The 23,292-nt window shown below is 32.3% G+C and overlaps 1 protein-coding gene across 1 annotated transcript in view; it reads right to left on the bottom strand.

Annotated features, from left to right (window-relative positions):
* The window catches only part of LOC139515055 (polycystin family receptor for egg jelly-like), a 93,692-nt gene that overhangs the window by 37,949 nt on the left and 32,451 nt on the right, over positions 1-23,292 (bottom strand). Inside the window, exons 7-16 of the mRNA XM_071304614.1 lie at positions 21,050-21,744; positions 16,424-16,611; positions 15,348-15,518; positions 14,984-15,151; positions 14,309-14,430; positions 13,941-14,105; positions 9,725-9,880; positions 7,927-8,061; positions 7,552-7,672; positions 3,046-3,293 (exon numbers count right to left, since the gene is read on the bottom strand). Coding sequence (XP_071160715.1) covers positions 3,046-3,293; positions 7,552-7,672; positions 7,927-8,061; positions 9,725-9,880; positions 13,941-14,105; positions 14,309-14,430; positions 14,984-15,151; positions 15,348-15,518; positions 16,424-16,611; positions 21,050-21,744 — 2,169 coding nt within the window. The remainder of the gene's footprint in view (positions 1-3,045; positions 3,294-7,551; positions 7,673-7,926; positions 8,062-9,724; positions 9,881-13,940; positions 14,106-14,308; positions 14,431-14,983; positions 15,152-15,347; positions 15,519-16,423; positions 16,612-21,049; positions 21,745-23,292) is intronic.

Genomic DNA, 23,292 nt, shown 5'->3' with positions numbered 1-23,292 from the left:
TGTAGTTAGAATTAACCCCAAACTAAAGTAGACAGTAAACAAATTCAAAATATGTCTGATTTGCCTATTCTTGGACATCAAAAGTAAATACGACCGTTTTAATGTCAATTTCATCTACCTCACAAAATCTTGTTAGGAACTACCACGTTTGTCAGGAAAACCGTATAAACACTTACAATCATTTACTTATTTTTTTCAAAATTTTAAAATCATTCTGCATCATAACTTTATATAATAGTAGAGGGTCAATAGGTTAAGATTTTATACCAGTTTAATGCATGTTTAGTAGAAGACGCTTACTCTGTCAAGGCACCCGTGAACGCTTATTTTCGAGTTTATGTAATTCCTTTAGTTTTTGTTTTTTAGCGTGATTTGAATCTTCTTAATCGAATTACAAGATTTGAATATTTGTATACTGCTGTCGCCTTATTTTGATCGCAAACTTAATAATTCGAAAAAGAATTCCTCATTTTGCAACCTTCGTGACAATACCACAATTTTGAAGACTCAGATTTTAGTTCAAGGTAAAATAAAACAACTTCCGAACTCGGAGGAAAATTCTAAACGGAAAGACCCTAAGCAAAAGGCAAAAATTAAAATCATGATCAAATGCTCAAACTTGTCAAACGGTATTCTCGTACTTGTATTAGTCGCAAACAAGAATGTGTCCCAAGTACAGGGATGCCCCATCCGCACTATCATTTTCTATGCTCAGTGGACCGTGAAAATGGGGTAAAAACTTTAATTTGGCATTAAAATTAGAAAGATCATATCATAGGGAACATGTGTACTTAGTTTCAAGTTAATTGGACTTCAACATCATAAAAAACTACCTCGACCAAAAACTTTAACCTGAAGTGGGACAGACGGACGAACAAACGGACGCACAGATCAGAAAACATAATGCACATAAATGGGGCATAAAAAAATCATTATATAGACAACGATGTGTTTACGATTTTCATTAAGGTTGACCTATTCTTCTCCGTTGAAAAGTTGATGTCGATTCAACGGGGCCTCATAATGATTAACTTATGAATTATAAATGTTCTCAGATAACCGGTACCATCTCAACTTGTATCAGTAATTTCATCCCCTTTTTTCTTGACTGTGAAGTCATTGACAGCGACGTATTGACGGCTGATTTTTGAATGTCATTTCGATTTTTCTCTACTTTTAATTTGTTACTAGGAATTTTCTCTTAAAAATAGAAATCTGAAAATGTTAAATACTCCTGTTAAAATTCAATGTTTGTGTGTGATATAGACTTTAAAGTTATATGACTCTACAAATTTACCAAAATAAACATAATGTGTCTTCCAAACATGTACTAGAATGGCTAAGTTTAACTATAAAAATACGTGTACGTAATTTGTCTGTCAACATAGTATTTTTTATCCAAATTTGTAGGAATAAACTGCTATTGAATTAAAGTCTTTCAGATTTCTATTCTGCCGACAACTCCTTTTCAGTATACAGTTACCATAACTACGACACTTGTAGTTGGACAGTCGACTACTACACAGTGAACTGTCAATGAAACAACAACCCATTGACAAAGGACAAAAATAATAAACGTAAAAAGAAGATTTTGACGTACAAATTTTTATACACTTAATCATCTAATAAATGGAATTTTCATATTTAATTAGCAAATACGCGTGACATATTGAAAAAAATACATTGGCCTATCATCTGACATATTTTTTTCAACTTCCATAATTATATGTTGAATGCTTATATATCTATAGATAAAGATCGATTACATCGGCATAAAGACCCGAAAGTGAATTAGCACCCAAAGTTTATGATTAGCAATTACTCGAGTGAATTATTTAAATAACGGCTATACATTTGTACATGTTGTAAGGGTTCGTAATAAATGTAAAAACAAAACTGCACAGAGGATTAAAATTAATATCTATGTTTTTATTAGCTAATCATATCTTTAAAATCATAATAATGTGAAACTAGATTCTTATGACATTAAATAAATGTCAATGTACATTTTAGAGAGCACGATATTAAACTTTGACAGTTGCGACCGTTAACCTTAATTTGAAAATTCTTAAACTGTAAAAATATAAAACAACACGTTTAATCATTTATTGCGTCCGAAGCGCTTTTCTGGATTTACCTTCATCAGGAACGCTCAAAGCCAAAAATTTGAAATCCGAAGATGTATAAGTACCGAAAATCGTTGAAGAGCTATATGTTAAAAATACCTAAAATAAATAGCCAAATTCATCTAAAGCCAACTTTGCCTGAGGGAGTTGAAACCTTTGTTTCATAATAATTTAAAATTTATAAACGGACAATTTTAGTAAAGTTTGTTTAATCATGTCAGTACCGAAGCACTGACTACTGAGCTGATGATACCCTCGGGGACTGATAGTCCACCAGCAGAGGTATCGACCCAGTGATGTAAAAATATAAAACAACACGTTTAATCATTTATTGCGTCCGAAGCGCTTGTCTGGATTTACCTTCATCAGGAACGCTCAAAGCCAAACATTTGAAATCCGAAGATGTATAAGTACCGAAAATCGTTGAAGAGCTATATGTTAAAAATACCTAAAATAAATAGCCAAATTCATCTAAAGCCAACTTTGCCTAATTATCTATGTTCAGGACATCAACTATTCATAAAAGCGATACTGGCCGTGATAAAAAAAAGTATTGTGTTTTTTGTGTAAATATGTTTAAAATTGAGAATGGAAATGGGGAATGTGTCAAAGAGACAACAACCCGCCCAAATAAAAAACAGCAGAGGGTCACCAACAGGTCTTCAATGTAGCGAGAAATTCCCGCACCCGGAGGCGTCCTTCAGCTGGCCCCTAAACAGATATATACTAGTCCAGTGATAATGAACGCCATACTAATTTCCAAATTGTACACAAGAAACTACAATTAAAATAATACAAGACTAACAAAGGCCAGAGGCTCCTGACTTGGGACAGGCGCAAAAATGCGGCGGGGTTATTTTTTCCCTTGAAAACGAAAAATATATGGCTTCTCAAGCAGTATAATTAAAAAAATGTATACCAATATTTGTTTTTCCTCAAACTCGGCCTGTGATATTCTCGCCCTCAATAAGTATAGTCCAGTTCGCTCCTCGGGAGTTAATTCACCATCTTCCATTGTACTGTAAGCATCATCTTTGTACATCTTTGCAAAAAAGTCTACTTGTTTTCTTGCGTCAGCAGTTGTTGCAGATATCAATGGCAAACTATTTTCCGGAAAATTTGATGTCAGTGTTGATCCAACAACAGCAGACACCAATGTCATAATAGCTGAAAATATAATTGATTCCAATTCACTTTACTTAACCAAATTTGATTTTGAAACATTCCGAAATTTACCGCATGATACGACATACAGAGATAACCACTGACACAATGCCTTATAAGGGACGATAGCATGAACCTTCTTATGATTTAATTAGCTGTTTTTCAGAGCCTTTTCTCCTTTTTATATCTATCCATGGAAGTACGTTGTCAAGTCTTTCCTTTTCTCATAATATATTGCAAGATGGAAAAATACCATTTAATTAGAACTAATATAAAAGCATCAAATCTAACACAAGTAACCAGCTCCAAATATAAATTGCTTTTTTTTAATATTCATTGCATATTGTTATATTAGCTAAATATGTTATGTAAGATCAAAAAAGGTTTTGATTAGCGATCAATTGAGATCATAGGAGAAGTTTTCAAATAAAAGTTATTGGGCGAACAAGGTTGTATAACACACAACATCCCTTTCCACAACAAAGACACACATTTATATGCTAGTCCCTGTTCAATTTATCTAAATTGTTACTCTAAGGCACAATTTTGAAAAACCATAAGCTACAAGACTTACAAAATAAGTCTTATTCTATAAAATATAAGCAAATTTGCACTGTAATACGATTGATTATAAAGATCGTTTTATCGTTACTAACATTGATTTTGTTATTATTTTTTTTTTAATATAATTGAAAATATATTCTTATAGAGTTATATGTATGAACGATACCAGTTCTTCATCTGGTTGATAACAATATACTGGCATTGCACAATGTCATTTCTCAAACTGTTTATTACGTCTTCTCACTAAATTCATTGGATGTGCACTGATTTAATTTTATCAGTTGTTATTAGTTTCGAACCAGTTTTCATCTCTTAGATATGTACTTTGTGTCCTAACGTTTTTGACATTGTATTTATTTGTCAATCGGAAGAGTTATGCTTTTTTCAACAGATATTAATAGTTTGTTTTATGTTAAAATGCTACACCACTGTCCTAGGTTAGGGGGATTGAACTCTCGCTAAAAGTGTAAAAAAAAAAAAAGAAAATTAGTATGATTGCCAATGAGACACAAGAGACCAAAACGACAAAGAAATTAACAACTATAGGTCACCGTACGGCCTTCAACAATGAGCAAAGCCAATACCGCATACTCAGCTATAAAAAGGGCCCCGACATGACAAAGTAAAACAATGTAACACTGTCAAATTTTGTATGTGCCTGTCCAAGGCCAGGAACCGGTAATTAAGTTATTGTCGTTGATCATTTATTGGTTTTTTTTACATTAACCAGGCGGTTGGTTTTCTCGTTTGAATTGTTTTACATTTAATTGCAGGACTTATTATATTACTTATTAAACTGTGTAGGATTTGTAAATTGTTAACGGCAATACAGTGAGTTATAGTTGCGGACATCTAAGTCCGTTGGTCTCTGTTGAATATGTGTCGAGTTCAGATCACTGGAAAACATTTAGAGAAATTCGTAATGAAATTATCAGTTTAGTTAGAAAGGCAAAAGAAGATTATAAGTGCAAACTGACATCTCAACTTATTGACAAAAATATTCATCCTGTTATATGGTGGCGCATTGCCAAGTCTGTATCAAATTTTACTAAAAATAGAGATTCCCCTCCCTTTTTGGAACATGATGGCCAAATTTTTATTCATCCATTGGACAAATCAGAGATCCTGAACAATCATTTTGCTAATATAGCTAATATTGATACAGAACAAGAAATTCCTGATAATAATGAGCCTCCTCCATGTCATTTAAATAAATTTGTCATCACTGAGAAAGAAATTTTAGATCAGTTAAAAATCTTGAATGTTAACAAACAGCTGGACCTGACGGTATCAGTCCTAGAATTGTAAAGAGGTTGCTAGCTTTATTTCTAAACCATTAACTAAGTTATTTAATATGTCTCTATTAGTTAAACAGGTTCCACTGTTATGGAAAATTGCACATGTTAATCTTATTTTTAAGGGAAAAGGTAGTCCACATTCAGCTCTAAACTATCGTCCAATATCTGTTATTAGTATTGTTTATAAGATTATGAAAAAAGTTCTATTTTAACATTTGTAGAAATATATGAGGAGTAATAACCTTTTGTCAAAGTTTCAATCTGGATTCCAGACAGGTGACTCTACTGTTAATCAGTTGATGGAAATATATCATAAAGTTATTAGTAATATGGATAGGGGGAGGGATGTAAGGTTTGTATTTTGTGATGTATCTAGAGCTTTAGATAAAGTTTGGCATAAAAGACTTTTATTTTAACTTAAACAATCTGGCATAAATGATCAGCTCTTATCTTGGATAGAAATTTATCTTTCAGATCGTCAACAAAAGGTCGTTTCAGAAGGCTTTTCGTCAACTCTAAGAAGTATACATGCAGGTGTTCCACAGGAATCAGTTTTAAGACCATTTGAGTTTCTGTTTCTACTTTATATAAATGATAGAGTAAATGACATTGCTAATGATATTAAGACTTTTTGCAGATGACACCTCTTTATTTGTAATAGTAGATGATGATCCCGCTGTAGCAGCTGCTTCTTTTACTGATGACTTGGATGTTTTCTCAAATTGGGCAAAATCATGGGCTGTTCAATTTAACTCTAAAAAAACTAAACATATTGTATTTACTAGAAGGGAAAGGGAGCACCAACCTGTATTTATTGGGATAAATGAGGAAGAGGTTGAGAAAATAAATATTCACTGTCATCTTGGGATAACATTTCATTCATCAGCTTCATTGAACTCACATATTGATATTATTTATAAAAAAGCATGCTCTCGTCTATCTGTGCTTCGTCAAGTTAAACATTTATTAGATAGGAGTCCCTTTACGTATTTATTATGCTTTTATTAGACCTATATTAGAGTATGGTGATGTTGTATGGGGCAATTGCTCCCAGAGTCTGAGCTTCTTGAAAATATTCAGATAGAAGCCGCTAGAATTATCACAGGTTTACGACGTAATTCCTCCAGACAAAAACATTATATTGAATTAGGTTAGAAACTCTGGAGAATAGACGTAATAAACATAAGCTTATACTATTCTATAAAATATTAAATGGGATGACACCTGCATACTTATATGAGTTAGTTCAGCCATATCTTCCCAGACAAACCCGTTATACATGAGGAATGAAAATAACACTTTTCATCCGCCTCTTAAGCTTGCTAGAACTAGCTCTTATTTTAATAGGTTCATTCCTTCCAATATAAGACTTTGAAATAGTCTTCCATTGAGTTTACAAAAATCCCCAAGTTTGGGTATATTTAGAAGTGGACTTGAAAAGTTTTATAGGATATATTTAAACCTTTCAACTATGGGATAAGAAAACTTAATATAAGTCATTGTCAACTCAGAAATAATGCTAGCAACCTAAAATCTCATTTGTTTAATCAGTTCTTATCCGAGAATCCCATTAACTCCATTGCTGATAATGTTGATATAGATATTGAACTATTACTTTTTGGAAACAGATTATTTTCATATGATATGAATATTGCTATTTTTAAATCTGTTCAGAAATATATCAGTGACACTCAACGTTTTGTTTGAAACTTACTACTTTTGTAACATTTTGTTTCATTTTTTCTTTTTTTCTCCTCCACTTAAACATTAATTCATTTTATCCACTAAGCAAGCTTAGTGTCTCTTTCAAGCCATATATATATACAAATTTACAGATCTAACATTGTTGGGTTGATGTTTAGACGAATTGTATATACATTATGTACACAGCCATGTATCACCATCATTGATGGCGATCCGATGGATACATCTGTTGTAGAGTTGTCACTGACTCAGACGTACTTATAAATATAATTATTTTCTGTGACTGTATATTACATTAATTTGTAGGATCTAACAATAACATCTTCATGCCTTATCATGTACTGCAGTACGCCGCTAGATTAAAACTGACGAGGGAAGTTAACACACGGCCAGCGAAAACTCTTTTTTTTAGAGAGCCCAGGTGGTCGTGTGGTCTAGCGGGACGGCTGCAGTGCAGGCGATTTGGTGTCACGATATCACAGTAGCATGGGTTCGAATCCCGGCGAGGGAAGAACCAAAAATTTGCGAAAGCAAATTTACAGATCTAACATTATTGGGTTGATGTTTAGACGAGTTCTAATGACTTATAAAGGATATTTGCATGTTTCAAGGTTCTTGAATAAATGATGAGTAATTGCCTATATACATAAATATACTTTGCATTTAGTAAGTAGCATTTTAAATATAGTTCTCACCAGTTGATGTTGAGTCTAAATGAGGGTCTGAGCTATCGAACAAACCATTAGTTGATAATGCAGTTTCACTTGCATTTTTGAAATTTGTAGCAAGATTTGTTAGTGCATTAGATCCTGAAGTCTGCAAAACAAATGCAATGAATTAAATTAAATTAAGCTGTTTATGCAAATATTTTTTTTAAATAATTTCGGCGAACTTTTTTGAATATGAATATGCACACTTTCATTTGGAATGAACTAATTTCTTTTCATATTTCTTTTTTTCCTTTAATTTTTGAGAATGCGATATCTGCTTACTTATATATAAATCTACATGTATCTCTTGATTTTAACTCATAATGTTTTTGGTAATTAAATTCATTTCATAAGACTTACCCCGGCAAAGTTATTAACTAATTTATTATCACTGAGTGCAGTGGCGAATGCACTGGTTGCCATTTCTGTCATGTAAAAAGTTGTGTCATCCGACATTAACTTAATTTCCATTTCTTTCGTCAAATTCTCAACAGCCTTGAAAAAAATGATTAAGTTTAAAATACCTTGTAATTCTTATTTGCATAAAGAACGACCCTGATTTGGATAACTGTCAGGTATTGAAAATGCAGTTTGCCTTACAACAATTTGACTCTGAGCTTCTCTTATCAAAGGGAAATGAAGCTCTTTAAAGGGGCACTAGCTGTCAAATTCATGTTCACCGATTTTAATAAAATGTTCATATTTGATTTATAACAAAGTTAGACATTTATCCAACCTATCAATAGTCAAAAATAAACAATTAACAGGACATGGGCTTGAAACAAGTAGCTTCGTTTCTTATGTATTTTAATCTATACGCCATCTAATTAACCATAGAATTGTTTCACTTTCTTTCAATGTTGACATTCCTTTCCTTTGAATAACTTTACACATACAATTCAAGTGTTATCCATCTCAAGCTCAGGGGTTAAATTGGAGTTCACATGGATACTGAATAAATGAGGTCAAATTATTCACTTGCAAGTGAATAATTAACAAGAGGCTGTCACAACGACAACAAACCGGATTTATTAATATTTATTTGTTTCCTGGCAATATCACAAGAGCCATTACTGATGAATGGTGAAAGTGAAAATCGTCAATATCAAATTTGACCTCCATTTTGTCATCAGTATCAACATCTTAAAATAAAAAAAAAGCTTAGATTGAATGGTTCATGAGTAAATGCAACAACGTGAATGGAAACGCCATTTCACAATCTTTCAAGAACCATCACTCCCGAACGGTAAAAGTCAAAATCGTCATTATTGAACTTGACCTCTAATTTGCCATCAGTAACAACATATAAAAATTTTAAAAGCTTTGGTTGAATGGTTAATGAGAAAATGCACGGACACGACTGGAAACACCATTTTCAATCTTTCAAGAACCATAACTCCTGAACGGTAAATGTCAACATCGTCATTATTGTACTTGACCTCTATTTTGTCATCAGTAACAACATATTAAAATTTGGGAAGCTTAGGTAGAACAGATCATGCGTAAATGCACGGACACGACTGGAAACTCCATTTTTCAATCTTTCAAGAACCATAACTCCTGAACGGTTAAAGTCAAAATCACCATTTTTGAACTTGAACTACATTTTGTCATCAGTAACAACATATTAAAATTTGGGAAGCTTAGGTAGAACAGTTCATGCGTAAATGCACGGACACGACTGGAAACTCCATTTTTCAATCTTTCAAGAACCATAACTCCTGAACGCCATTATTGAACTTGACCTTCATTTAATTGTCAGTAACAACATATTAAAATTTTAAAAGCTTTGGTTGAACGGTTCATGAGTTAATGCACGGACAACATTTGATTGCCGCCCGCCGTACATCCCCTAATCAATAACCGACATTTTTGTCACAAAAATCCGGTTAAAAATCAATCTTTTTGTAGCTTATTTTGACAAAATTCAACAATACTGGCTGCTAAAAGATAAATATTGTTTCGCTATTTCCATGTCATTAATGATTGAGCAAAAAAATAATGTATTAGATTTTTCATATATCTCGTAGCTAGTGCCCCTTTAAACGTTTACGTAGAATACTTATTATAGTGATTTATTTAAATTGTATAAATTAGACAATTGTTGAATCAGTATTTAACATAAACAAACTTACTCGCTCAAATCAAGTATACCTACCTGTACAATAACCACCATAACAGGATCTCGATAATATTTTAGCAGATCATTCAGTATGTCGTCATATGGTTTCGTTCCATTCTTTGTGGCTTCCAATAATCCAGAAACCCATTCTAACGGGTTGTCCGTGGTATTAAACGTCTCTGGTTGTATTGGCTAAAAAAAAACTAAATGTTAGGCATTATTTCATTGTATTGTTATCATTATTATTTCTACTGTTGTTGTTGTTTTTGTTTCTGTTGTCGGATTATTGAGGTTTTCTATTTCTACAATTGCACCGATATAAACATAAGGAAATGTGGTTTGATTGCCAATGCAACAACTATCCACCAAAGTTCAAAAGAAGTGGACAAACTATTAAAATCAGTTGAAAAAGACTTAGCTCATCAGATCGATACAAAGAAAAACATCAACTAAAATCACAGACAGGACGTGGCCGGGTATATGTCCATCCCTCATCGCTAACAACAAAAAAGGACAGATCCGAGAGTACTCGCAGCTTCTGAGGGCTAGTTTAAAGTCAATTACAACTAATAATAACTAAAAAAATCATGTATCTTAGACTAAAATATCAATCAGTACGCATCCAACATCCAATAGATTTAGGATAGAGACGTCATTAATAGTCAGAGAAAAACATGACCTTGTGCAATGCCAAAATATAGGTATCGATAGATTGTAGTATCGTGAAAGTACATAACTGTGTTAATAATATTTTAAGTATCGTTTTAATTTTTATTAAACTAAATCAATATTTATACCAATAACAACAATATTCAAAGATTACATTACAGTGTTGAATAATTAACCTTTATCAATACATTTATTTAAAGGATTGATAAGTTTACCCGTATCTTATCTAAATTTCCGTGCTTGGCTAACAAAATCACCGTAAAATTAAGATACGATATTCCGCTTAAAAAAAGTTTTCTGCTGGTACAGTCAAACTTGCAAATCAATTTTTTGTATCCATTGAAGAATATAATAAAGGATTTAAGACATTTGTAGTAACTTAATCCCTGAATTGAGTTGGGATATATAAACACCGTAAGACGGTTTGGGATATTGCAGACTTCCAATTAGCGTTTCAATATTTTCAAATAAATTTTTACTAATCAAATGTCACACTTTTTAGAAAGCAATATTTTTTTCAAACATGCGTATGTGTGTTACTGATAATGCATATTATGACCTCATGGTTTTGATATATTTTTTATTACAATAATGAAAAGTATTAATACCCTAGGACATTTGTATAATCTGCTATTGTGTGATGCTCGAATCACGTGATATCTTTCTGATTCAATGTTACTTCTATATAAATGTGTGCGTATGGAAGCACCAATGTACCTAGTTTAAAAGTTTAATCTGAGATTAGATAATAACATGAAGAATGTTTGCTCCTTGAAAGGTGTTACTCCAGGTAATCGGATAGTTCCTAAGCCAAACGCTGATAGTTTAAGAAATCTTTTGTTTATTTTGTATCAGTGTTATGGAATTGACAACCAAAACAATACTTTAATTCTAAAACATTTTTATTGGATTTTTAAAAATTTTCTACTACAAGTATCTTTAGCTCTTGAACAGTTTAATGGATATTCCATATCTTTTGTTTTTCTATAACCTTATAACTTATCATGGTACTTTCTTATAAACGCAGTAACATCAGACTACTTTAATTTTTATTTGCTGCTAAAAACAAAGTCTCATATCGTAGCATAACGAAAACTTGATTAAGACAAATGCTTATGCTTCCATTTCGAACAGTTTATAGTCAAATTTAGTGTTAAAGATTTATGGGTAAATTTTAAAATGTGATTCCCCATAGAGTTCCAACAGGAACTAATTACCACAATGCCTTACATAATCTGATGAACGTGTGTGTGGTCTGCCAATCATGAATAATGTAAAACGTCAAAACTATACGGCTTTCAGGTTCAATTACGTACATTTCTAAATAATAATAAATCCGATTCAAAGTTTCAAATAAGTGTTAATCTCTATGGTCATATATATGATTTTTTTAAGTCTACAATGCAGCCTTCTGTTAGAATTTAGATGAAATTTGCGAAGTGGTTTAAAATGAAAAACAGAAGGATTACATTATGTCTTTTCCTGTGGAATATTATACATGAGATTTTCTACTGAAAATGATTAATTGCAACAGATTTTATTGATATTAATCTGATAAAAGGTAGTTTTAGTTCTAAAATGTAAAATGTCTGTCAATCATGAATCATGTAAAACGTCAAAACTACTAGGGCAAAAATGCCACACATGTGTCACGCATGTACCTAAAAGCGCATGTGTCACAGGTGTGTTACATGCGTAATACACATGTTTCTTGCCACGCATGTGTGGCATTTTTACCAGTGTATATACGGCTTTAAGGTTCAAGGGTACATTTGATTTTTAAATAATCAATCCGATTTAAAGTTTCCAATAAGTATTAATGTCTTGGTTCAATATTTCGGAACAAATATTGATCTTTTTTAATCTACAATGCAGCCTTCTGTGAGAATTGAGATGCAATTTGCGTAGTGGTTTAAAATGAAAACCACAGAAGGATTACATTATGTCTTTCCCTGCTGAATATTAAATATGAGATATATTACTGAAAATGATTTCATTGATATAAGTTATCAAAGGTACCAGGATTATAATTTACTACGCCAGACGCGCGTTTCGTCTACATAAGACTCACCAGTGACGCTCATATCAAAATATTTATAAAGCCAAACAAGTACAAAGTTAAAGTTATTAATCTGATCAAAGGTAGTTTTAATTCTAAAAAGTAAAATGTCTGCCTAATAAGATTTTGTGGTTAGTTAGTAAATCGAGTAGATAAGTCATATTTTGTGTTTAGTTAGTATATCGAGTAGAGAAATCATATTTTCAATAAAGACAAACAAACGTTTGACGGAAACTAGTTGATCAAAAACGTTCAGATATGTTTTAACAAGATTTTAAAAATAGATACTTGACATGTTTGAGGCAATATTAGTTTACCTTTGTTCAAATATATACCTATACTGCATAATCAGCATGCGACGACATGCAAAGGTGTAAAACAGTTTAAACTGATTTATGTACATATCAATACATAAAAACAAATTTGATACATGTTATACAGCAACAAAGTACATGAACTGTATACTAGGTTCCTGACTCAGGACACGCACGTTTAGAATGTGTCCGGCTTAAAACATGTGTCGTTACCTTACATGAGACAGGAATGTCAGAACACAGCATTATAACGATTATAAGGATCAATTGAAAGAAATTTGACTCAACAGATCGTAACAAAAAAGGCAGTAGTAGTATAACCGCTGTTCAAAAGTCATAAATCGATTGAGAGAAAATAAATCCAGGTTACAAACTAAATTTGAGGTAAACACATCAACTATAAAAGGTAAACAACGAAACAGAAACGCTGACGTGCAACAAAAAACCAAAACGACAATGCAACACACACAGAAATGAACTATAAGATAACAACTGCCATTTTCCTGACTTGATACAGGACATTTTATGAAAAAAGCTGGTGGGTTGAACTTGGTTTTGCGGCTAGCCACATACAAAATATCGAACAAAAATGTATTACTTACACATTTTCTATCTGAGTGCACTCGTGGTTATTTAAAGCTATGGCAAAGTCAATAACAAATAATCATATCATGTGTCCAAGTACGCATCCAATGGAATAAGTTTATAGACATCATAAACAGTTAAAGAAAACTTAAATGATCTTTTGCAATGCCAAAATATAAGAATCGACGAAATGCAGGATCGTGATAGCTTTACATCAACATGAGCAATAATATTTAGTTGTTTTTTTAATTATTTGAAAAAGAAAACAACCAATAATATTTAGATTGTAACTTGTATAATTATTCAATTATAAAACAAAATACAGAATTTGAATTGATTCGGTACAATTTTGTTAATAAGATTATAAATTAAATGTCTTATCGCCGAAAACTATAACGTGTTTAAACTCGTATCTTTAGATACCAGAAAACCAATTCTTACCACGATCTGCAATTTTTTCTATCGATTACAATTAAGTTTTTTGGTACTATTTGTCTATGTCATAAACAATGATAAATACATAAAATCATTATTTAAACCGATTTACGAAATATGAATTTTGGTAATCACAGTAAGTTTTTATATGTTTATGGATATGGTGACTGTGAGTGTGTCTTCTACTTACTATTAATGCTATAGAAGCCACGATAATTGAAGCCTGGTAAATGACCTGCTTAGGATCATTCCTGATTCGTGCTTCAACCATGCCGTCATTTACTAGTTCGGTAATAGTGTTGATCAGTTCTGTATCTGATTGTATAGATCTATCAGTATTAATGGCATTATTAACCTAAAAATGATAAGATACAGAGTATTTTCATTTTTTTCTCCACAAATAGAAAACAAGAAAAGAACTGTAGATTGGTGAACATCATTTTCCGATTTAAGTCATTATTTCACAGAAAATTTTCAAATACTATTTAGATTATATAGTTAGTCTTAAACATGTTGCTTATGTATTGGGCAATACAGTTTTAAAAAGGTGAGAATTACCGTTACTTGTAAATCCACTGTAGTGTATCCGTTGTAGAAATCTATGATATTAACCCTTATGATGCTATAAAAATTATTTTTTGGATCTCCTACTGCTAACGTTGTAACAATACTGCTTTCTTCTAAAATGAAAAATATGTTATTACTAAAAACAGTTCGACCGAGATATTGTTTTTGTGTCTAGTTATTTCAAGATCCAGCAAAATTACAAGAATAATATGGTAAAATACAAAATGTCTTACTTAACTGCAAGGAATTTACAAGTTAAACTGTTATTTTCGATTTTGATAAAGTTCATCTAGACACGGGTTTAGTATTTAAGTGTATTTTGCTGTTTTTGTTGTTGTTTTTTGTTGTTTTGTTTTGGTTTTCTCCTTTTTTAGTTATGTAGTTACTCATCTATTCCTGTTCCATATCATTGTAACATTGCAGGCTATATTTATGTAATCATTAATAGGAGTTGGTATATGAAGGAAACATATTTATGTAAGCTTTGAACAGCTTGTTTCCGAATCCTATTATTATTGTGTATTTTTGTACGATGATTTGTTTGTAAATTAATAACGCATAAATATGTTTAACCTAACATATAGTTGATCAGAGATTCCTGAATTGATATTTTTTTTTAATTATTCAAGGAATATATATTCTTAGTACGTGTAAACTTGTACAAACCTGTCGTTGACAACAAAGATTCAAGTATACCAGTAGTGGTTTTTCTCACATGATAGACAGCATATGTTAATAATTCAGTTCCATCATCTGCTCTTGTTTGTATATATCTGTCTCCTTCATCAAACCAGTTTTTACAAGCTATAGTAAACTTAGTCTTAACTGTAATACCTAAAAAAGAAACATTTGATATGTATATTATCAAGAGAGCAGTATTATCTTTTATTTTACAATGGGTGATCAATGGTTCGACTTCGAGTACCAATATCAAATTTCAAATTTCTCAGGTAGAACTATCATATTCTTTTATCTGAATTGTTTTAAATCTTAATTAAAACAACTTTAAATTATACAAATATATTCATACCTGTATTAGGAGTTATAGAACATGAACCACCATATGGTGGAGCATTCACAGACACGATATAATCTGCCTCCGAATGATATATCCCGGTTGTTCTGATCAATAGATGAAATCTTATTCTATCCATTTCTCGAAAGGCGTCGGGTCTGATACCTATCTCATCAGCAGTTAGACCTAAAAGGTGAAAAATTACAAGTATGAGATCTTGACCATAGTTAAATGCGCTGATTTAGATACTGGAGTAGGGGACAAGCGATTGCAAATTGTGCCCTATCTCATTTCTATTATGCACACTTCAACAATAGATCATTAAATAACATTTAAAACAAAATTACTAATATACAAAAAACAATAATTACTATAGTATGTGATTGGGTTTCTAATAGAATTCGATGTTTGCTGTACCACGGTTCACTTTTACGATTTTATGACAATATCAATGAACCAACTACAAGGAGATTTGTTTACAGTTTTTTTAATATACCTAGTATTTCGCACATTTGATGTTTAAAATCAATGCAATCTGTGGACTTCTAAAATTCACACTTTCTTTTGCTTAAAATTATCCTATGAGAGAAAAAATATAACCATTACAGACATGTATTTAGCCTGCTAAACGGTATGGATTTTGCTCATTGTTTAAGGGGGTACCAAACACTTTGACTAAAATAGATTTGGCTCGTTTAATTCTCATAAAGTTTTGACAAAAGATTTACTTTGACCTGTCTACAAAAATATGAAAATATCTAGAAATTTAAATCGCTCAATTTACAGGAAAAAGTTGGTTGGCTATAAAGCAGTTTAACAAACACTAGTTTTGATTGTTAAAAAGCTTGATTTCTCCGAACTAACAGTATGTTATTAAAACACTCAGCTGATTTTTAAGAGTGAATTCTCTTAGGTGTTATGTACCCCGTGATCCATAGGTTCCTCGTCATTAGGTTTCTGTTGATTGGTGGTAAATAAATACAGTGTTATCTTTAAATGTCATTTCAATTTGTACTATGAATTAGTACAAAGAATATATTTTGCAGGTCTGTAATGCAACTAGTTTTTATCAATGAAAAAAGGACACTTACTGGTTACTACAAGTCGTGACTGGTTGATACTTGGTACAGAATTCAAACTGTCGAATACTTCTGTTGTGTGATTGTACACGAGTATTGACCACTCGTAAATGGTGTCTGATAAGCTACATTCTGGACAATCTGCATTAAGGATCAATAAAGAATTGAGGGACAACTTTGGTAGACAGTTCTTTCTGCACCTGAAATAAAAATTCAGAATTTACTCAATTTTATAGATATTCCCGATTTCCCTAATTATCCGTTTTCTTAGGGTCCGGTCGTGTGCTGCCCAGGATGTATCAAATCATAGCTATGTCCGCTTGGAATTCGGTTAAATATATCGTGTAGGAAAAGTGTTACGCTTTCGTTTACATTGTTCCTTTTAACTCGCTCGTTTTGCCTGTTACTAAAAGGGGGACGAAAGACACCAAAGGGACAGTCAAACTCATAAATCTAAAACAAGCTGACAACGCCATGGCTAAAAATGAAAAAGACAAACTGACAAACAATAGTACACATGACACAACATAGAAAACTGAAGAATAAACAACACGAACCCCACCAAACACTAGGGGTGATCTCAGGTACTAAAGTGACATATATGACTTCAATGAAACTAATGTAGGTATAACTGACAATATAATTATGTCATAGGTTTCATTGCAATACAATATTTAAAATCCTTTAAAAAAAAATCCTTTAAAAGTACAAAGATTTGATTTGATTTGATTTTTAATTTGAAGTTTGGTTAAACTTTCAAAACAACGGGATAACAATTTCTGTTTTATACGAGGATTTTGTTTATAGAGCCCGTAAATCTAGATTCTCTCCATACTAACTTGTGCATCCTATTGAATAAAAAGTAAAATCACAAAAATGCTGAAATGGAAAGTCCCTAATCAAATGGCAAAATCAAAGGATAAATCACATCAAACGAATGGACAACAACTGTCATATTCCTGGCTTGGTGCATGCATAAACCTCTCACTTATACGACAGTCGCAGCAATTTCTATTAAATTGACAATGATGCGTGAAACAATGTCACCAAAAGGGGTACAAAACAACACGGACCCCCACCAAAGGGGTTATATCAGGTACTCAGGAAGGGGAAGCAGATCATGCTCCACATGTGGCACCCGTCGTATAGCTCATGTTAATACAAAACCGGAAAATAGTCTAATTCGGTAGTCACTTTCGTTAAAAGGGAAGGGGTATTGTAGCTACGACATAAGAAACGTATCCGATATCATCTGTATAACGAATAGTCCAGGAAGGTCAACCAACTCATGATGCCTTCCGTAATATTTACGGAATGATGATTACATTTTCAGTATTTGGATCTCTAGGTTTAGAATTGAACATGACACAATTGGGAAATTGAAGTCGTCTCTTATATCATAATTTTTTTTTTTCAACCGACCCTCATAGTCAATTTCTAGATATAAGTCCTTATCAAATGTCAAAATCAAAAGCTCAAACACCTCACACGAATGGATAACAACTGTCATATTCCTGATTGGTACAGGCATTTTCTTACGTAGAAATTGGTGGATTGAACCTGGTGTTATAGCGCTAAACCTCTCACTTATATGACAGTCGTATCAAATTCCACTATATTAACAATGATGTGGGAATAAAACAGACATGATAGCTAAAACAGCCAAATATAGGTACAGCAGTCATCACTGTGTCACAATCTCAAAACAAACACATATTTAACAAAAAAGCACAAAAAGCATCTATCAAATTTAAAAACCACATTTATTGCTTCGCGTGTATGTTGACAGAAATTGTAAACGTCACATAGGAAGAAATATAAAATAATTAAGTCTTTCAAAGTATTTTAAAAACATTATAATTTTACATGGGGAATGGTGGTATACAGGGTAAACAAATCGACAGTTATGTTAGAACAAATGTGAAGTTGATACGGAATATTTATCAATAAGGTCTTGGTACCTTCCGATGAAGGAAGGGACGTTCTTTGACATACCCTGGTTAATCAACTTTCTGCTCAGACATTGGTGTCGTTTTACAAAGTCTGAGTAGGAGCTGCAAGCTCTTGAATATCGAACAATTTAGGAAATGTATATCCCATATGCAGTTGAAGTTGTTATATTGCTACTAATGTGGGGAAACTGATAATTTCAAAATTAGAATCGTCTCGTTTTACGAAGATTCTGGTACTGGGATGACTGTTTATGTCGAATTCGGGGTATAAGTCTAAAATGAAGCGGAGGAAGCCTTGTCTGTTGTTTCTTTAATTTCTAGTTCTGGGGGATGTATTGATGGAACCCAATCAGAAAAGTTTGGATTGTTAATGGAAAAAACATCATCAATATATATGAAAGTGAAATAAAATAATCTGGGTTCTTTGATCTTCTTGTTTTTGACAAGTATCTGAAGGAACTCCGATTCATATGAAAATAAGAAGAGGTCGGCAAGTAGACGCGCACAGTTCGTTCCCATAGGAATAAGTTATCATTTACAGTTAACAATTTAACACTGAAGTAAAATTTTGGAATATATTCTTTATTGGTACCAACATTTATGTTGTCTTTGATAAATTAAATAATAACTATGCATTACTAAATAATTATGTGAACGTAAGTTCGGTCCAATATTCTTTTAAAACATTGGACTTACACGTGTATATGGAATTGTACAATATTCTGATTGTCTCAGACTGTTTATGACGTCTGTACATTAAATCCGTTGGTTGTGTACAGTAACTGATTGATATATAATTCTGGGTAAACATGATTTTTGTTATTGTAATTGGCCTAAACATAGATCCAGTAACTGCAAATAATCTAATATTGGTACTGTGTGTCTTTTTTGTGTTGTCTTGTTGTTGATTGTTATTTTTTTTATTGTACTTCGTACCGATCTGATGAGTCAAGCCCTCATAATAGTTTGGTCTGATGTTGCGCTGTTACACTATTGTCCAAATTAAAGGTTGAGCGCTGAGACACATATTCAAATCTGCCACATTCTTTATGTGTCTGTTTAGTATCAATTAAGATCATGTAATTGAGTGTTGTTGGTTGTTGTCTGTCGTATTTGTTTTAGGTTTTTTTTAACGTAAATGAGGTTGTTGGTTAATTAATTTGATTTTTTTCAGATTTCGTCATGTCGGGCCTTCCATAGTTTACTACGTGTATATGTTATGGGTTTTGCTCATTGTCGAAGAGCAAACGGCGACATACAATTGCTAAAATACACGTTCTTTGGTCTCTGTTGGATGATTGTTGAATTGGTAATCATACCTCATCTTTTTCTTTTTTTATGTATAAAATTATTTTCATAACAATCCATTACAAATTACGAAGACATGTGTACCTGAAGACAACATAACAACTGAAAGCGAAATTGAATAGTCAATTGCAAAGTTCATATGTATCGAACAGTAAAATAACAAAAAATACCAAACTCAAAAGGAAAATTCGATACGGAAATCGACTAAGTCCCTTATAACATGTCGAAATCAAAAGCTCAAGCATATCAAATGAACGGAAAGACGGCGTGCACAAGTTGACGGCAATTGTTAACTCGCTTGTAAAAGTAGCTGCATGCAACCGTGTTTAACTCATGGATTTTAACTGGGCAGTTCTTTTTATACGAAAATGATTAATGTTAGCCATTAAAATCCACATAATTAAAAAGGTTATCAAAATTAAATCTAAAAAGTATGAAACGAACATGGAGAAAACGGCAAACATATGTGAAACTTGTAACAATAAATAAGCATAAAATAGATTTTTTGACCTGAAATTTATACAAATTAAATGTTTTTTCTGCATTTTCGTACAATACAATTTTTCGAATTCGGATTATGACGTCATACGAACTTTAAAAAAAAACCCAACCAAAAACGGGCCTTGGTTGACGCGTTTGGAATGTAGTTAGTTATTTGTAAGAAGTACTAATTTGGAAGGATTAATATTAGAAAATGGAAGAATAGATAAAAAAAATATGTACTTGCTATGTTCATATTTTGAAATCTGCCAATTATGAATGATTCGATAGTCCAGACTGAACATCTGTTTTTTTAAATGTCCAGCTATTATGTTACAATTAAAAGAGATGACGGGTCCACGGCATAGTCGCTTGTTATTTCCGTTACACTGCTCTAAGTATTTTTTTTTAGATTTCCAGAATGTGCATTTGCTGTGTTTTGTTGTTCGAAAGAAAAGAAACATGTTGAACGTTTATGTTTAAAATTATGATATAAACTAAGTGTCCAGTATTTTTGTCACGCTTACGTTTTCTTGGGGGTAATGCGGACGTCGTAAATGATTTTTAGTAATTTTAACACGTTACGTTTGTGGACTCAGCTTTCTACACGCCTTCAAAACAACTGTCATATTCGAATTCGTGACTTTGTACAGACATTATCTTATAAAGACAACGGTGGCTTAAACCAGGTTTTATAGCAAGCTAAACCTCTCACTTGTATGACATTCGCATAGAATTCCATTATTTGACAAAATGTGTAAGCAAAACAAACAGACATAATAGGTAAAAATATCATAAATTAGAGTAAGCAGTCAACCCTGTGTTATAATCTTAATCCCTATTTAAAGAAAAATGGCATATAGACCTTCTTATATAACTTTTAACGTTTATTACTTACAGTATGTTAATCATCGGGGCGTCCCCAGTTCTCACTTTTAACGCTTGAAGAGCAGTTGCTGATCTAATAGTGTCTGCACTTCCTGATAATTCTTCATCCATTATGTTTGTTACTTTTTGGGTTTTAACATGTAATAAATACCACGTATCTATACTAAGGTTTTCAGATGGGATTGTCCACTTTGCACCCCATGAAGATTCATTACAACTTGTTCCAAGGGTTATGATGTCTGGAGCTCCCGGTAACCCAACTTTCCCAAGAACTGCGTCCACTTGTGACTGGTTTAGACCTTTGCGACACAACCATTCATAATTAAAAGGTACAATTTTGTATTTTTGTACTTTATCATATGTTACAGAACCAGCATCTATAACCACATCGTTATCTTTGCTAATATATCTAACTGAGCCTCCTTGAATACTTGTAATAATTGGCGGTAATCTATATTCAACGTAAATTTCGTCTTCCAAAAATTGGCCAAAATCAATCAGATAAACAGACAATCGAAGCAAATAGTTTCCCTCTGGTATTGACTCTTTTGCAAAGATGATTGCCGCAGATTTTGGTTGATTTGCTGGATTAACAAGATATTTGTCTTTAACATATGTACCATTTTGGAGTTTTCGCCATAAATGCCAGTTGTAGTCTCTATGACTGTTTCGACAGATCAGTGCTACAACACCTTGGCTTGTTATCTAAAAGCACAAAAAGCCCAACCCAAACTAATTAAAATATTCAATACGGTGTGTCATATAATAATAATATGCTTCAAATTGAAAAAAAAAAAAACAGCGATTTTTTTTCTTCGAAAATGCAATAGTCGGAGGGCTATTTGTTTATTTCTTATTTAACCATCCATCCATTGAGTTAACGATTTTAACTTTATTTGCAGCCATCCCCTAACAGGGAAATCTTTAAATCAAACAAGAGCTACATGATTTTTTTTTTATTATATTGCCTTATGTAAGATAACATACAATACTTTAAAACAAGCATATTTAATTGATTCTAATCGGGGTTATACTTAATTGCTATGCTATTTCATTATAATAACATTTATTTATATGCATGTTTCAGAAGAATCCGTTATTTTGAGTGGATAACAACGCTTGTGCGTCTTACTAAAGTTTACCTTCGTATCCAAATGAAATTTAGCATTCTTGACAAATGCTATAAAAAAAAATGGGCACAGGTTATTTAAAGAAATAAATGATTAAAATCGATTTTTCATTATCATAGCGAAAAATTGTAATTATAAGTATTGAATGCTTCTTTGAGTAATTTCTTAGGTTGTAAAAGCGTTGACCGTGCGAACATAATTTACTTCGGTTGAAAGATTGCAACTCTATATGTGTATAGCTTTGCTGACATGTCATTTCAATACAATTTACAAAACAAAATTATGTGTCCATAGGAAACCAATGTTATGTTCTGCTCGCACAACATTCGTATCACATTTCCATATTCGATGAACCATGAAATCTGGGTCGAAACACTATTTTCGCATATATATTAAACAGTTCACTTCATAAGTGAACATGAATTTAGGTATCAAGTTGACCACAAGCTATCCTCAACAAAAACTTTAACTTACCGTTAACCAAAGATTTAACCTAATACGGGACGATAGAGTTAAAGGGCTACAAACAGACGGACGGGTGTACAGACCGGAAAATATAAGGCCCCTTCAGTATCAAAAGCGGACAATATTTAGTGTCACATGCAATCAATGAAATTTCTAATGTAATGCATAAACGTACATATTGGGAAATTACTTCCTAATTCTGTAAGCAAAATTCAATAAGGTTTAAAAAACTTTCGGAATTTAAGCCCTTGACTGCGTGAAATAATTCATGGGTGAACAGTCACACCATTTTTAATAATAGTCAAAAACTATAATGCGTTCATTAATTCTAGTTTGCACGATGGGCAGGTGAGTGGGTGGATGGTGTATCGGTTAATACCAGCTGTTTCAATAACTTGGTGTTGGAGGCAATGGATTACCGAGGTCAAGTCTGATTTTAATTGCTTGATAACAATTGAGAGATGATTAATGATCATTGATTATTTAAACATTAGAGAAAATGTTTTCAACGATAAATCATGTATTATATATGAATGAAATATTTAGATTTGAAAAATTGTATTATTTGCAGGTTATCGCTTTTTGAGACAGATATTACATTCAAAGAATTTATACATGTGGCATGTTTTTGTTTCACTTGCACTCCCTTTTTTGGTGG

This window comes from Mytilus edulis, chromosome 3 (genome assembly GCF_963676685.1).
Source record: "Mytilus edulis chromosome 3, xbMytEdul2.2, whole genome shotgun sequence".
Lineage (NCBI taxonomy): Eukaryota > Metazoa > Mollusca > Bivalvia > Mytilida > Mytilidae > Mytilus > Mytilus edulis.
Note: the sequence above shows the minus strand (reverse complement) of the source record. Positions and strands in the feature narration are given on the sequence as shown.